The sequence below is a fragment of the Tachypleus tridentatus genome, unplaced genomic scaffold (assembly GCF_004210375.1).
Source record: "Tachypleus tridentatus isolate NWPU-2018 unplaced genomic scaffold, ASM421037v1 Hic_cluster_2, whole genome shotgun sequence".
NCBI classification, from domain to species: domain Eukaryota; kingdom Metazoa; phylum Arthropoda; class Merostomata; order Xiphosura; family Limulidae; genus Tachypleus; species Tachypleus tridentatus.
The window spans coordinates 56288574-56304612 of record NW_027467782.1 but is presented as its reverse complement, the minus strand read 5'-3'; the positions used below and the strand labels follow the sequence as shown (position 1 = coordinate 56304612).

The 16039-nt window shown below is 35.0% G+C and overlaps 1 protein-coding gene across 1 annotated transcript in view; it reads left to right on the top strand.

Annotated features, from left to right (window-relative positions):
- LOC143242334 (lachesin-like) overlaps positions 1 to 16039 on the top strand; it is a 51654-nt gene that overhangs the window by 17747 nt on the left and 17868 nt on the right. Inside the window, exons 5-7 of the mRNA XM_076485694.1 lie at positions 10706 to 10861; positions 11060 to 11188; positions 15085 to 15378. Of these exons, the coding sequence (XP_076341809.1) occupies positions 10706 to 10861; positions 11060 to 11188; positions 15085 to 15378 (579 nt within the window). The remainder of the gene's footprint in view (positions 1 to 10705; positions 10862 to 11059; positions 11189 to 15084; positions 15379 to 16039) is intronic.

Genomic DNA, 16039 nt, shown 5'->3' with positions numbered 1-16039 from the left:
ATATTAACTTCCAGTTAGAGTAAGGTCACTTCTTACATAGATATTAACTTCCAGTTAGAGTAAAGTCACTTCTTACATAGATATTAACTTCCAGTTAGAGTAAAGTCACTTCTTACATAGATATTAACTTCCAGTTAGAGTGAGGTCACTTCTTACATAGATATTAACTTCCAGTTAGAGTAAGGTCACTTCTTACATAGATATTAACTTCCAGTTAGAGTAAGGTCACTTCTTACATAGATATTAACTTCCAGTTAGAGTAAGGTCACTTCTTACATAGATATTAACTTCCAGTTAGAGTAAGGTCACTTCTTACATAGATATTAACTCCCAGTTAGTATAAGGTCACTTCTTACATAGATATTAACTCCAGTTAGAGTAAAGTCACTTCTTACATAGATATTAACTTCAAGTTAGAGTAAAGTCACTTCTTACATAGAGATTAACTCCCAGTTAGAGTAAAGTCACTTCTTACATAGATATTAACTTCCAGTTAGAGTAAAGTCACTACTTACATAGATATTAACTTCAAGTTAGAGTAAAGTCACTTCTTACATAGATATTAACTCCCAGTTAGAATAAGGCCACTTCTTACATAGATATTAACTCCCAGTTAGAATAAGGTCACTTCTTACATAGATATTAACTTCCAGTTAGAGTAAGGTCACTTCTTACATAGATATTAACTTCCAGTTAGAGTAAAGTCACTTCTTACATAGATATTAACTTCCAGTTAGAGTAAGGTCACTTCTTACAAAGATATTAACTTCCAGTTAGAGTGAGGTCACTTCTTACATAGATATTAACTTCCAGTTAGAGTAAGGTCACTTCTTACATAGATATTAACTTCCAGTTAGAGTAAGGTCACTTCTTACATAGATATTAACTTCCAGTTAGAGTAAGGTCACTTCTTACATAGTAAAATGTGTTAACTCGGTAGTTAGCTTCAGTAAGTACATACGTTGTTCATACGTTTTTATAAAGATTAGATTTAAACGTTTTTATCAGTTGGATACCCTCATTGATAGTAACATTTTCGGTGGTAAACCCACTGATGTCTCACGAAGTTTGACCACTTTCGAAGATATAAATTAGTTTTAAAACTATATAATAAGCTAAAATATAAAATAATTTGTACGATAATAAAATAAATCCAGAATAATATGCAAAATTAAACATTTAAATATTTAATATTAAAATATTAAAAGTAATAGAGAGAATGGAACACACGTTCTTTATGGAATATATAAACACTATTCATTAGCTTCTATTACTATCAGCGCAGATAGCCCTCGAGTAGCTTTGCGTGAAATTCAAAACAAACTGTTACTGTCGTATCTTGACAGCTAAAGGTCATACAGAATATTACTTTTAATAACAGACACGCACGTATACTGAGCTATTTACCAAACACGTTTCTCTGCTCAGTTATGGTGTTCCAACACGTTTAACACTGAGTTTATATTTTATTTTATTCACATACTGCACGTATCATGACTTAGTCACTTAGGACTGGTATAAATATTGGTCTCATCTCGAAAAATCTATAACTGAGTTTTCAGAATGGTTTCATTTCCACCGCCGATAATCCAGTTTCAAAATATACATCCGCACTGTTTTCCACATCTGAACGACAGAATTCATCAGAACATACGAGTCTCCTCCGAGTTACTTCTCGAGTTATATTCATATAAACTTGTTTTAATGTACCTTTGACAGCTGGGAAAAAGATATAGAATTTTCTTTGTTGTTGTTTTTTTTTTTTTTACTTTCGCGCAAAGCTACACGAGGACTATCTGCGCTAACCGTCCCTAATTTTGCAGTATAAGACTAGAGGAAAGGCAGCTAGTCCTCACCACCCACCGCCAAATCTAGGGCTACTCTTTTACCAACGAATAGTAGGATTGACCGTCACATTATAACGCCTCCACGGCTGAAAGGGCGAGCATGTTTGGTGTGAGGGAGAAATCGAATGCGCGACCCTCGGATTACGAGTCGAACGCCTTAATTTACCTGGCCATGCCGGGCCTATTTAATACATGAAAAGGAAATCTTTACAAAGTGCTTGTTACCGTTGTAAACTGTGTAGAAATAGTTTAATTACTTATGTTAATACTGTATGTTTCACTGTAATGTCTAAACTTAATATAACTAAAATAATATACTATTTAATTTTAGCATTACCTACAGATTTGTTTGGTTGTTCAGAAGTATATTTAGCTCATCAACTCTATGAAGAGTTTTCTTTGTACTCCACTTAACCTGAAAGAAGGTAAAGTAGCAGTCTCTGGACAAAACTGTGGTAACTCAATCAAGGCAATTCGGTTATAGTTGCATGATTCACGATGGACAAAAACAGCCAATGTAAATTGAAACGTATTGGTCTTTCTACACCCCAGAACATCCATAAATCTAATTAGTGACTACCAGCTTTTAAACGTAGAAAACCCTGCCAGAAAATCGATCAGACTTTTTGTTGGTAGATAAATGCTCTATTTCTCTCATAAAATAAAATCTACATGAAGCAACTCGCTTCATGTGTTTGAAAATGATCAGTTTCTGGATAATTTGGAAAAAGAACCAAAAAACGGAAAGTTCCAGTTTCAATGCGATTTTCCTGCTGTCGGAATACCTAGAAAAGAAATGGAATACACAGACGTTGATTGTTCATTCAGGCGTAGTACAGACGTAACGTCACGACTCTGTATCTAGAAACGGCTGATGTACACAAGCCGTTCTGAGATACATTTTTATTTCACGTGGATTTCTCGTCATCAAGAACTCGTGTAACTCACGAGTTAGAATCTCGTGACTTTTAATCGAGCTACAATGTAGAGAAGTCTCACTGCGATTTTTATTGTTACAGTCAAGAAGAGATTTTATTAACAGAGACGATGAAACTAATGAATAATCACACAGCATTCTTTCACTTTGACGCTAACAGTTTAGCTTATTTCTTTAACTTTACGGCCTGGTATGGCCAGGAGAGTTAAGGCGTTCGACTCGAAATCTGAGGGTCGAATCCCGGTCGCAACAAACATGCTCGCACTTTCAGCCGTGGGGGCGTTATAACGTGACGTTCAATCCCACTATTCGTTGATAAAAGAGAAGCCCAAGAGTAGTCGGTGGGTGGTGATAACTAGTTGCCTTCCCTCTTGTTTTACACTGATAAATGAGGGACGGCTAGCGCACATAGCCCTCGTGTAGCTTTGCGCGAAATTCCAGAACAAAGATATATGTATTAAATGTTTTAAACCACAGATTTGTTATTATCAAGAACTCAGTAATAACTTTTAAATCAGAATAATTTTAACGATTTATATTCCTACTTTTATATCGTTTCGAGGTTTCGTAAGGTTGGATATTGTTTCCTTCAGTTTTTCTTTCTTATTTTCGTAAGGTTGGGTATTGTTTCCTTCAGTTTTTCGTTCTTATTTTCGTAAGGTTGGATATTGTTTCCTTCAGGTTTTCTTTCTTATTTTCGTAAGGTTGGATATTTTTTCCTTCAGTTTTTCTTTCTTATTTTCGTAAGGTTGGATATTGTTTCCTTCAGTTTTTCTTTCTTGTTTTCGTAAGGTTGGGTATTGTTTCCTTCAGTTTTTCTTTCTTGTTTTCGTAAGGTGGATATTGTTTCCTTCAGTTTTTATATCTTATTTTCGTAAGGTTGGGTATTGTTTCCTTCAGTTTTTCTTTCTTATTTTCGTAAGGTTGGATATTGTTTCCTTCAGGTTTTCTTTCTTATTTTCGTAAGGTTGGATATTTTTTCCTTCAGTTTTTCTTTCTTATTTTCGTAAGGTTGGATATTGTTTCCTTCAGTTTTTCTTTCTTGTTTTCGTAAGGTTGGGTATTGTTTCCTTCAGTTTTTCTTTCTTGTTTTCGTAAGGTTGGATATTGTTTCCTTCAGTTTTTATATCTTATTTTCGAAAGGTTGGATATTGTTTCCTTCAGTTTTTCTTTCTTATTTTCGTAAGGTTGGATATTGTTTCCTTCAGTTTTTCTTTCTTGTTTTCGTAAGGTTGGATATTGTTTCCTTCGGTTTTTTTTCTTATTTTCGTAAGGTTGGATATTGTTTCCTTCAGGTTTTTTTTCTTATTTTCGTAAGGTTGGATATTGTTTCCTTCAGGTTTTTTTTCTTATTTTCGTAAGGTTGGGTATTGTTTCCTTCAGTTTTTCTTTCTTGTTTTCGTAAGGTTGGATATTGTTTCCTTCAGTTTTTCTTTCTTGTTTTCGTAAGGTTGGATATTGTTTCCTTCAGTTTTTCTTTCTTATTTTCGTAAAGTTGGATATTGTTTCCTTCAGTTTTTCTTTCTTATTTTCGTAAGGTTGGGTATTGTTTCCTTCAGTTTTTCTTTCTTATTTTCGTAAGGTTGGGTATTGTTTCCTTCAGTTTTTCTTTCTTATTTTCGTAAGGTTGGATATTGTTTCCTTCAGGTTTTCTTTCTTATTTTCGTAAGGTTGGATATTGTTTCTTTCAGGTTTTCTTTCTTATTTTCGTAAGGTTGGATATTGTTTCCTTCAGTTTTCTTTCTTATTTTCGTAAGGTTGGGTATTGTTTCCTTCAGTTTTTATATCTTATTTTCGTAAGGTTGGGTATTGTTTCCTTCAGTTTTTCTTTCTTATTTTCGTAAGGTTGGATATTGTTTCCTTCAGGTTTTCTTTCTTATTTTCGTAAGGTTGGATATTTTTTCCTTCAGTTTTTCTTTCTTATTTTCGTAAGGTTGGATATTGTTTCCTTCAGTTTTTCTTTCTTGTTTTCGTAAGGTTGGATATTGTTTCCTTCAGTTTTTCTTTCTTGTTTTCGTAAGGTTGGATATTGTTTCCTTCAGGTTTTTTTTCTTATTTTCGTAAGGTTGGGTATTGTTTCCTTCAGTTTTTCTTTCTTGTTTTCGTAAGGTTGGATATTGTTTCCTTCAGTTTTTCTTTCTTGTTTTCGTAAGGTTGGATATTGTTTCCTTCAGTTTTTCTTTCTTATTTTCGTAAAGTTGGATATTGTTTCCTTCAGTTTTTCTTTCTTATTTTCGTAAGGTTGGGTATTGTTTCCTTCAGTTTTTCTTTCTTATTTTCGTAAGGTTGGATATTGTTTCCTTCAGGTTTTCTTTCTTATTTTCGTAAGGTTGGATATTGTTTCCTTCAGGTTTTCTTTCTTATTTTCGTAAGGTTGGATATTTTTTCCTTCAGTTTTTCTTTCTTATTTTCGTAAGGTTGGATATTGTTTCCTTCAGTTTTTCTTTCTTGTTTTCGTAAGGTTGGGTATTGTTTCCTTCAGTTTTTCTTTCTTGTTTTCGTAAGGTTGGATATTGTTTCCTTCAGTTTTTATATCTTATTTTCGAAAGGTTGGATATTGTTTCCTTCAGTTTTTCTTTCTTATTTTCGTAAGGTTGGATATTGTTTCCTTCAGTTTTTCTTTCTTGTTTTCGTAAGGTTGGATATTGTTTCCTTCGGTTTTTTTTCTTATTTTCGTAAGGTTGGATATTGTTTCCTTCAGGTTTTTTTTCTTATTTTCGTAAGGTTGGATATTGTTTCCTTCAGTTTTTCTTTCTTGTTTTCGTAAGGTTGGATATTGTTTCCTTCAGGTTTTTTTTCTTATTTTCGTAAGGTTGGGTATTGTTTCCTTCAGTTTTTCTTTCTTATTTTCGTAAGGTTGGGTATTGTTTCCTTCAGTTTTTATATCTTATTTTCGAAAGGTTGGATATTGTTTCCTTCAGTTTTCTTTCTTATTTTCGTAAGGTTGGATATTGTTTCCTTCAGTTTTTCTTTCTTGTTTTCGTAAGGTTGGATATTGTTTCCTTCGGTTTTTTTTCTTATTTTCGTAAGGTTGGGTATTGTTTCCTTCAGGTTTTCTTTCTTATTTTCGTAAGGTTGGATATTGTTTCCTTCACTTTTTCTTTCTTATTTTCGTAAGGTTGGGTATTGTTTCCTTCAGTTTTTATATCTTATTTTCGTAAGGTTGGATACTGTTTCTTTCAGTTTTTCTTTCTTATTTTCGTAAGGTTGGATATTGTTTCCTTCAGTTTTTCTTTCTTATTTTCGTAAGGTTGGGTATTGTTTCCTTCAGGTTTTCTTTCTTATTTTCGTAAGGTTGGATATTGTTTCCTTCAGTTTTTCTTTCTTATTTTCGTAAGGTTGGGTATTGTTTCCTTCAGTTTTTCTTTCTTATTTTCGTAAGGTTGGATATTGTTTCCTTCAGGTTTTCTTTCTTATTTTCGTAAGGTTGGATATTTTTTCCTTCAGTTTTTATATCTTATTTTCGTAAGGTTGGATATTGTTTCCTTCAGGTTTTCTTTCTTATTTTCGTAAGGTTGGATATTGTTTCCTTCAGGTTTTCTTTCTTATTTTCGTAAGGTTGGGTATTGTTTCTTTCAGGTTTTCTTTCTTATTTTCGTAAGGTTGGATATTGTTTCCTTCAGTTTTTCTTTCTTATTTTCGTAAAGTTGGATATTGTTTCCTTCAGTTTTTCTTTCTTATTTTCGTAAGGTTGGGTATTGTTTCCTTCAGTTTTTCTTTCTTATTTTCGTAAGGTTGGATATTGTTTCCTTCAGGTTTTCTTTCTTATTTTCGTAAGGTTGGATATTGTTTCTTTCAGGTTTTCTTTCTTATTTTCGTAAGGTTGGATATTGTTTCCTTCAGTTTTTCTTTCTTATTTTCGTAAGGTTGGATACTGTTTCCTTCAGTTTTTCTTTCTTATTTTCGTAAAGTTGGGTATTGTTTCCTTCAGGTTTTCTTTCTTATTTTCGTAAGGTTGGATATTGTTTCCTTCACTTTTTCTTTCTTATTTTCGTAAGGTTGGGTATTGTTTCCTTCAGTTTTTATATCTTATTTTCGTAAGGTTGGATACTGTTTTTTTCAGTTTTTCTTTCTTATTTTCGTAAGGTTGGATATTGTTTCCTTCAGTTTTTCTTTCTTATTTTCGTAAGGTTGGGTATTGTTTCCTTCAGGTTTTCTTTCTTATTTTCGTAAGGTTGGATATTGTTTCCTTCAGTTTTTCTTTCTTATTTTCGTAAGGTTGGGTATTGTTTCCTTCAGTTTTTATATCTTATTTTCGTAAGGTTGGATACTGTTTCTTTCAGTTTTTCTTTCTTATTTTCGTAAGGTTGGATACTGTTTCCTTCAGTTTTTCTTTCTTATTTTCGTAAGGTTGGATACTGTTTCCTTCAGTTTTTCTTTCTTTTTTTCGTAAGGTTGGGTATTGTTTCCTTCAGGTTTTCTTTCTTATTTTCGTAAGGTTGGATATTGTTTCCTTCAGTTTTTCTTTCTTATTTTCGTAAGGTTGGGTATTGTTTCCTTCAGTTTTTCTTTCTTATTTTCGTAAGGTTGGATACTGTTTCCTTCAGTTTTTCTTTCTTTTTTTCGTAAGGTTGGGTATTGTTTCCTTCAGGTTTTCTTTCTTATTTTCGTAAGGTTGGATATTGTTTCCTTCAGTTTTTCTTTCTTATTTTCGTAAGGTTGGGTATTGTTTCCTTCAGTTTTTCTTTCTTATTTTCGTAAGGTTGGATATTGTTTCCTTCAGGTTTTCTTTCTTATTTTCGTAAGGTTGGATATTTTTTCCTTCAGTTTTTATATCTTATTTTCGTAAGGTTGGATATTGTTTCCTTCATGTTTTCTTTCTTATTTTCGTAAGGTTGGATATTGTTTCCTTCAGGTTTTCTTTCTTATTTTCGTAAGGTTGGGTATTGTTTCTTTCAGGTTTTCTTTCTTTTAGATTTCGCGCACATCTATTAGATTGCTATTTTCACTAGACCTCCTTAATTTGGAAGGTAAATATTGAACCCCCTGAAACACACACACGATAACTATTGTTACTCTTGTATAGTACTCACTTCCCTGAGGTGTCCTTTCTCCAGTACACCATTCCAAAATTACCAACGGCCAGTGCCGATGTCACCTCGAACAGCTTTGCGCGAAACTCAACAAAACAAACCAACGATAACACCGCCCTGGGCTTGGCATGGCCAGATGGCTTAAGACGTTCGACTCGTAATCCGAAGGTGGCGATTCGAATCCCCGTCGCAACAAACATGCTCGCCCTTTCAGCCGTGGAGGCGTTATAATGTGAAGAGCAATCCCACTTTCCGTTGATAAAAGAGTAGCCCAAGAGTTGGCGGTGAGTGGTGATGACTAGCTGCCTTCCCTCTAGTCTCACACTGCTAAATTAGGGACGGCTACAGTGGATAGCTAGCTTTACGCGAAATTCAAAAACAAACCAACGATAACACCGCCCTCTGGCAAGCAACAAGTTACTTATTGAAATATCAATTTATTCAAACGTGTTAATTGGAAGTACATGGATTAGTTATAATTTATATACTACTGTGTATACAAGTTAACACGAAAGACTTACTTCTTTGTGGCTGTATGTTATGCACATATTCTACAAACGTAATCTGTATTATCTAATGTTTTCCTTACCAACCCATCAACTGTGCTAAGAAGCAACGAAAAAGTCACCGAAATCCGATGCTATAATTAAAGCGTAACAGTATGTGATCTTATTTCTCGCTCCACAACTCTTCGTTCTTCGTCTAGTTGACACAGTCACTAGTCCCTGCATCTCCTTTGTTAGGAAAAGGAGTTTAATCATATCTTCGATATAAATTTCCTCTCCTGAGATCAATAGGTGTAGAGAGATCGGGTTTGCAGAATGTCATTACACTGGCATTAAGTTGTCACGCTAAGACTGTCTTTTAATTCCACGTGCATGTCATTGCATTCGAGAGAACGTAATGCAAGGGCTCATACACAGTCGCACATAGCTATTCGACATCTACAGAATCTTCTGTACTGTACAACAGAAGCTTAGAAGGTAGAAGAGGACCACTAACATTGAAGTTTATTGGTAGATGTCCAATTAAATCATTTATCCTTGTGCTACAGTATTTGTGGTTTTCTTGAAATATATTTACACAGAGATGCTGTTTGTTGTTAATCGCAAAACTGCACAATGAGTTACTCGTCACGTGCTCACTACGGGTATCGAAACCAGATTTTTTGCGTTATAAGTCTTCTGTTGAGCCAATAAGAGTTGTGATACAGTATACTTTCTTTACTAACACCCTTTTTATCAAAAAACGTCAGTTAACAGTTTCATCTACAACTCCAAAAGTAACAGATCAACTTCCACTTCCAAGTTGTCTAGGCCCTGCATGGCCAGGTGGTCAAGGCCCTTGACTCGTAATCTGAGGGTCGCAGGTTTGAATCCCGCTCACACCAAACATGCTTGCTCTTTCAGCCGTGGGGGCGTTATAAAGTGACAGTCAGCCCTACTATTCATTGGTAAAAGAGTAGCCCAAGAGTTGGCGGTGGGTAGTGATGACTAGCTACCTTCTCTCTAGCCTCACACTGCTAAATCAGGGACGGCTAGCGCAGATAGCTCTTGTGTAGGTTTGTGTGAATATTCAAAACAAACAAACAAATCCAAATTGTCTTAAAATGTTCGGTATGCTGCAGATAAACTTGAAACATAATGGCGCATCAGAAGTACAACTGCCAGAAAAACTTCTGCAAGTTAAAGGAAACATGTTTTATTAAATGAACATTCTAGATAAGCTTAAATTTGATCAATTTTTATTTTACTAAACTTGTGTAATCGAACAAATACAGCAGTATAACAAATTATGTGTTAAGTTATCCTCTTAGTTGTACGACCCACGAGGTAATGTCCTGTTGTATTTTCGTAACATATTTTTGCGGGCAGCGCACCTAGCGCCAGGTGTAAAGAGATAGAATGTATCTCCATGCTCAGAGTTGATTTTCAGTGGAACTTGTTACAAAACGAGGAGTAATAAAAGTATATATATTCATTTATTAAACATTCAGAACGTAATATTGTTACACTCCTGTAACACAGCAGTAAGTCTACGGATTTACAACGACAAAATCAGGGGTTCGATTCCCCTCGGTGGGCTCAGCAGATAGCCCGATGTGGCTTTGATATAAACACACGTAATATGGTCAATAAAAACCAAGTATTTTAAAGAAACCTCTTCAAGAACAAAAACACAAATTAGAGAAATGGTTGTCATTTTAAAAACCACGAAACACAAAAGTTGGTTACTAATAAAACATTCGTCACTGACACATTAATGCTATAACTCCTACAACTCCTAACGTGCTCATGTATTAACTACGACATTGTTTAACATATTTAGTTTCTCCAGAATATGAATTATCAAGCTGATAAGCACGTGGGTTAAATAACCTCTAAACGGCCTCCAGGATTCAAAATTTTGAATTAACTATGACTTCTATAACGCGGAGCGTGTTAAACACCATCATATCTCGAACCTTGAACTCACCCATCTACTTCCCTGTTATCTAATAACTCTGCCCTGTCCTGCCACATAAGTTATTGTACTACATGTATACGCATAGAGAGCGAGTTGTATGTTTAACTATGCGCTTTATATTAGACATTTATATTAACTTTATATCACAGCTATTAGTGGATTGATAGCTTAAAACGTTTTAAAGTAACCTACACGTTACATTAAAACGGTTACACTCGATTTAAGATAAATCAGAAACACCATTTTTTCACTCTAACTTAAAACTAAACAAACAACAGCAATGTATAGAGTTACGTTTTTACAACCAATGTCATTTCAGATGTGCTAATGTGTTTTTGTAGGAATACCATTTGAGATGTCAAAAAAAAAATTACGTCAAAAGCAGAGGATACTCGTTAAATTTGTTATTTTTTAACGTTCAGTTCCACCTAGGATAGATGAAGGAAATACCAGCACTGACCTAGAGGTCAAAGAAAACGAAGAGGTAACGTTGAAATGTGTTGCCACAGGCTCGCCGGAACCAACTATTACATGGAGAAGAGAAGACAGTCTTCCAATATCTATTGGAAGCAAAAAAGGTAAATTGCTATCTAGTAATTTTTTCCTTATAAATATCAAAACAGATTCAAGTATTTCTTTTATACTGTTTCAGTTTTCTTTTCAGCTTCAACTTAAATACAATTAACCCCAGTTTTGTTTTATAAATATGGCATTTCTCCTTATTTAAACGCCATAAATGACAAAACTACATCTGAACTGTGTTTGGTCTCTTTCAGTACCATCGGTGGTGGGATCGAACCTGAGTATTTTAAAAGTTAACAGGCATCACATCGGAGCATACTTGTGCATTGCATCAAACGGAGTTCAGCCGTCTGTAAGCAAAAGAATAGTTCTGGGGGTAGCATGTAAGTATTTCCAATAATCAACACCTGTTACTTAACGGATTGTTCTGGGACAGGTCTTTAGATATTTACAATAATCAACACCTGTTACTTAACGGATTGTTCTGGGACAGGTCTTTAGATATTTGCAATAATCAACACCTGTTACTTAAGGGATTGTTCTGGTACAGGTCTTTAGATATTTACAATAATCAACACCTGTTACTTAACGGGTTGTTCTGGGACAGGTCTTTAGATATTTACAATAATTAGCACCTGTTACTTAACGGATTGTTCTGGGACCGGTCTTTAGATATTTACAATAATCAACACCTGTTACTTAACGGATTGTTCTGGGACAGGTCTTTAGATATTTACAATAATCAGCACCTGTTACTTAACGGATTGTTCTGGGACCGGTCTTTAGATATTTACAATAATCAACACCTGTTACTTAACGGATTGTTCTGGGACAGGTCTTTAGATATTTACAATAATCAGCATCTGTTACTTAACGGATTGTTCTGGGACCGGTCTTTAGATATTTACAATAATCAGCACCTGTTACTTAACGGATTGTTCTGGGACCGGTCTTTAGATATTTACAATAATCAGCACCTGTTACTTAACGGATTGTTCTGGGACAGGTCTTTAGATATCTACAATAATCAACACCTGTTACTTAACGGATTCTTCTGGGACAGGTCTTTAGATATTTACAATAATCAACACCTGTTACTTAACGGATTGTTCTGGGACAGGTCTGTAGGTACTTACGATAATCAACACTTGTTAGTAAATGGATTGTTCTAGAGCCGGCTTGCTGTTACTTATAATAATCACCTAATGTTGATAAAGATCCTTTATTAGGAGTATTCTCAAAGTAATTATATTAATAACCTCATGTTAATATGCGGATTGTAATTGGAGCAGACTTTAGGTAGTTATGGTAACCGTCAGTGATAATTATAATAATGAGCATGCGTCAGTAAGCTAATTGTCTTAGTAATAACCTAAATGTATAAATAATCACATGATCATCCCGTTCTCCTTTTAAAAAGTCACGTGATCCGTGTTTACTAATGTCATCAATACTGTTAACGTTTGAGCCTGATTATGTTCAGTTTTGTGGCAGACAATATCTGATCTGTTGATTAAAAAACTATCTACTTATCTCCTCGTGAAGATCCAGTTCAGACATAATCAGGAAAACAACAGATGTTGCACTCAATTCCTTGTTATTTGCCTTTCGTAATCACTTCAGATTTTAATGTGCAACATAGTTATTACGCCATACTTGTCCTGTTTACTTTAAGTCATAGCAATTTTACTCCGTTTGTAGTTCGTTTAGCTGAGACACAACGTACTTTGTTGCATGTCATCCCACCTACACCCCCCCCCCCAACGACATGTAATTCACTATTATCACCGGTAATTCACTTCACAAAAGTTCGACGTCCATGGTTTCATGAAGAACCCTTAAATAGATCAATAACTTCGTTATGCTATACTGTACGTAACGTTAGGCTTGTGTTGTATGATTCAATTATAACTGTGTTTAAATTATAAGTGTGTTTTCACGCACGAGGTTTTCAAATGATAATACCTAGTCACTCAGTACGGCTCGCTTTGAAAATGTAACATCAAACAGAATCTCGTGTGTAACCGACATGCTTAACACTGTAGTGCCTCATTCATCAACTTGCTACAAACAAACACAGCAAGCATGGAAAGAGTTACCTCGGAAAAATTCATTTCAGTAATAACCAATGACACAACTTGCTTGAACGTAGCCCTTAATATATGAGGCTTCTTTGGCACAAAAGGCGTATAGTTCCGGCAATAAGTGAACTAAAGTTTACTTTATTAACTAGAAAGTTGGGTTCAATAACCATCGCTTGGCTGGTGATTATGAGAATATTTTTTATTACCTAAATCTCATCTTCTCATCTTACTTTGATGCTACAAATAGCAGGCATTTTCTTCAAACATTTTCAGCCGTTTTGAGCTAGAACGAACCTCTGCTTATTGACTTACACGAAGTTGTAACCCTAACTTTCTCAGCGAAAAATGATTTTCTTATTATCTATCAGCTTTCAATAAGTATAAAAACAGATAAAACTTTTACCTGTATCTCCAAAATGTACACCTTGTTACTCATTCTTTTAGATTGACCAGTGTAGATTATGAAGGGCTAATGGTTTAGAGTATGAACCGCTACTAGTGTGTACTGTGAAATGCTATTAGTGTAAAATACGAAGTGTTCCTGATGTAGATTACGAACCACTACAATATAAAGTCTAGAGCAGCATGTTTAGTAACAAACGAAACATTCTAAAGTTTTACTCATTTAATTCATAAACAATTTCAGTTTCTTGTGAACAAAAACTTTTATCAACTACTTTATATGACACTTTTCATGTAGTTATTATCTTAACTTTGAAGCTTTATTATAAAGTCTTGGATAAGATAATACTGCCATCCCTTGACGACACTAGACTACACCTTGCTTCAAAGAGGGCCCGGCACGGCCAAGCGTGTTCGACTCGTGATCCGAGGGTCGCGGGTTCGAATCCCTGTCGCACCAAACATGTTCGCCCTTTCAGCCGTGGGGCGTTATAATGTGACGGTCAATCCCACTATTCGTTGGTAAAAGAGTAGCCCAAGAGTTGGCGGTGGGTGGTGATGACTAGTTGCTTTCCCTCTAGTCTTACACTGCTAAATTAGGGACGGCTAGCGCAGATAGCCCTCTTGTAGCTTTGCGCGAAGTTTAAAATAAACAAACAAACATGCTTCAAAGAATGTGGTAGCATTGTTAAAAGGTGTCTGCCTGTCCATAAAGTGCTGAGGAACTATTTTCTTAGTTCACTTCTCGCCCGGTGTGCGAAATGTCTCGGAGTGTACATCAGAGGCGAAGGAATATATATATATATATCGTAAAATGAAAACAATTCGAGTCCCAATACCCCTGGTGGGCAGAGTACGAACAGCCCATTTTGTAGCTTTATGTTTAACCAAACGTGACGAAATCTAATAGTTTTGAGGACCTAGTTTTAATCTCAACGGTGTTGTTTACTGTGTTGTGCAGGAGAGCACGTATGTTGTGGTGATTCCCCGAGGAAACGGTGAAATTAACCGTCTCTGCCCATGTCTTGTGGCGGTTTAAGGTCGTGCATGTTTGCTCCTTTGAAACTACTTTCCCTACTATTCGAACTGTAATAAATAAGTTCTAACATTTAGACGTCCTTGTCGTTCTAAGACTACTAGAACGTTCGAACAGCTGATGACAATTTTAAATATTTTACAAGGGTAAACTAAAATGGTAACATTTTAATTTTATAACGGCTATAAACAAGCGAATTAAAGTGAAACTGCAGTTGACATCAAAGCTTACTGTATATGGAGGTGCTACAAAGAACGAGGCTGTGAAGTGTATTTTTCTGTACTCGTAATTGCGAATAAAAACTTTATTCATTAACGACATTAAGCCTAAGCTGTCTTCTTCCTTCCACTTATCATATAAAGACACGTTTTTTACATTTAGAAGGTAGAACTTTTTTTTCTCTCGGAGTAATTTCTTGTGCCTTCAGCAGCAACAACAGACAAAGTTTTTTTTTTTTTTTGTCTTTTAGAACAACTATTTTCTATATAAAAAGGTCAGATGTATGAAGTGAAGACTTGGGAAGAAAAGATATTTCATTACCCGTGCGTTTGTTCAACTGGGGGGAAACCACTTTGAATTTAAGGTAGTGATGTGGTGGAAGATAAATTAATACTGTATTCAACAACTTCCTTCGTAAGACAGAGAATTTTAAAATGTTCTACAAAAATATTAATCCATTTAACGACAGCCGTAATTAATCTCATAAAATAAAAATATATCATTTTGCATGACGTAATTTTGACTGTTTATATTCCAGTCCAGCCAACAATCGCGGTTCCAAACCAAGTAGTCGGCGCTGCGATCGGATCTGACGTCACCCTTGACTGTAACTTAGAATCACATCCTAAGTCTGTAGCGTATTGGATCAGGGAAAAAGACGTCTACATCGTCATCTCCAACACAAAATACAATACCAGCGAGACACCTAGCGGACCTTATAAGACTCACATGAAGCTACAAATTCGAAACCTTCAACCTGATGACCTTGGAACTTACCGTTGTTCAGCTAAGAATTCTCTCGGATTTGCAGATGGCACTATTAAACTGTACGGTGAGTAATACATATTATTATGTACGTTTTGTCTTAAGATTTACCATTAATAATAACGTATGCGTGTTTTCTTAGAACAAAGCCACGTCGGGCTTTCAACTGAATCCAACGAGGGAAATCGAACCCCTGATTTTAGCATTGTAAATCCGTAGACTTACCGCTGTACCAGCGGGGAACTGACAATAACGTTATAAACAATACGTTTGGTAATAGCATGTTTAGTGTACAATCAGTAATGAATAACATATGTATGGATTAGTTTCTAAACCATACAGTGGGTATTTAATATATCAAACTACAGAGCTAATGATTATATACTAAACTGAACAATGGGTAAACAAGTAGGCAGGCAGCACTGCCGATGTATGGAAGGTTCGAATCGTTAATCGAAATGTTATTTTAAATATCTTCTCATAGGTCATTAGGACGTTGCAATACGGTACAGTGTTTACTTTTACAACAATATATATGTAATTACTAAGTCACAAGTTCTGGTAATGTCTGTAAATATAGTAAAACGTTTGAATTCATTGTTTTTCCTTATTACATTATAAAACCAAAACAGTATTGTCATCTAGTTTCACTGAAGTTGCACAGTTTTAAACGTAGTATCTACTCCTATAAGTATTATTAATAACTGGAAATAATTTGAGAATCGTAA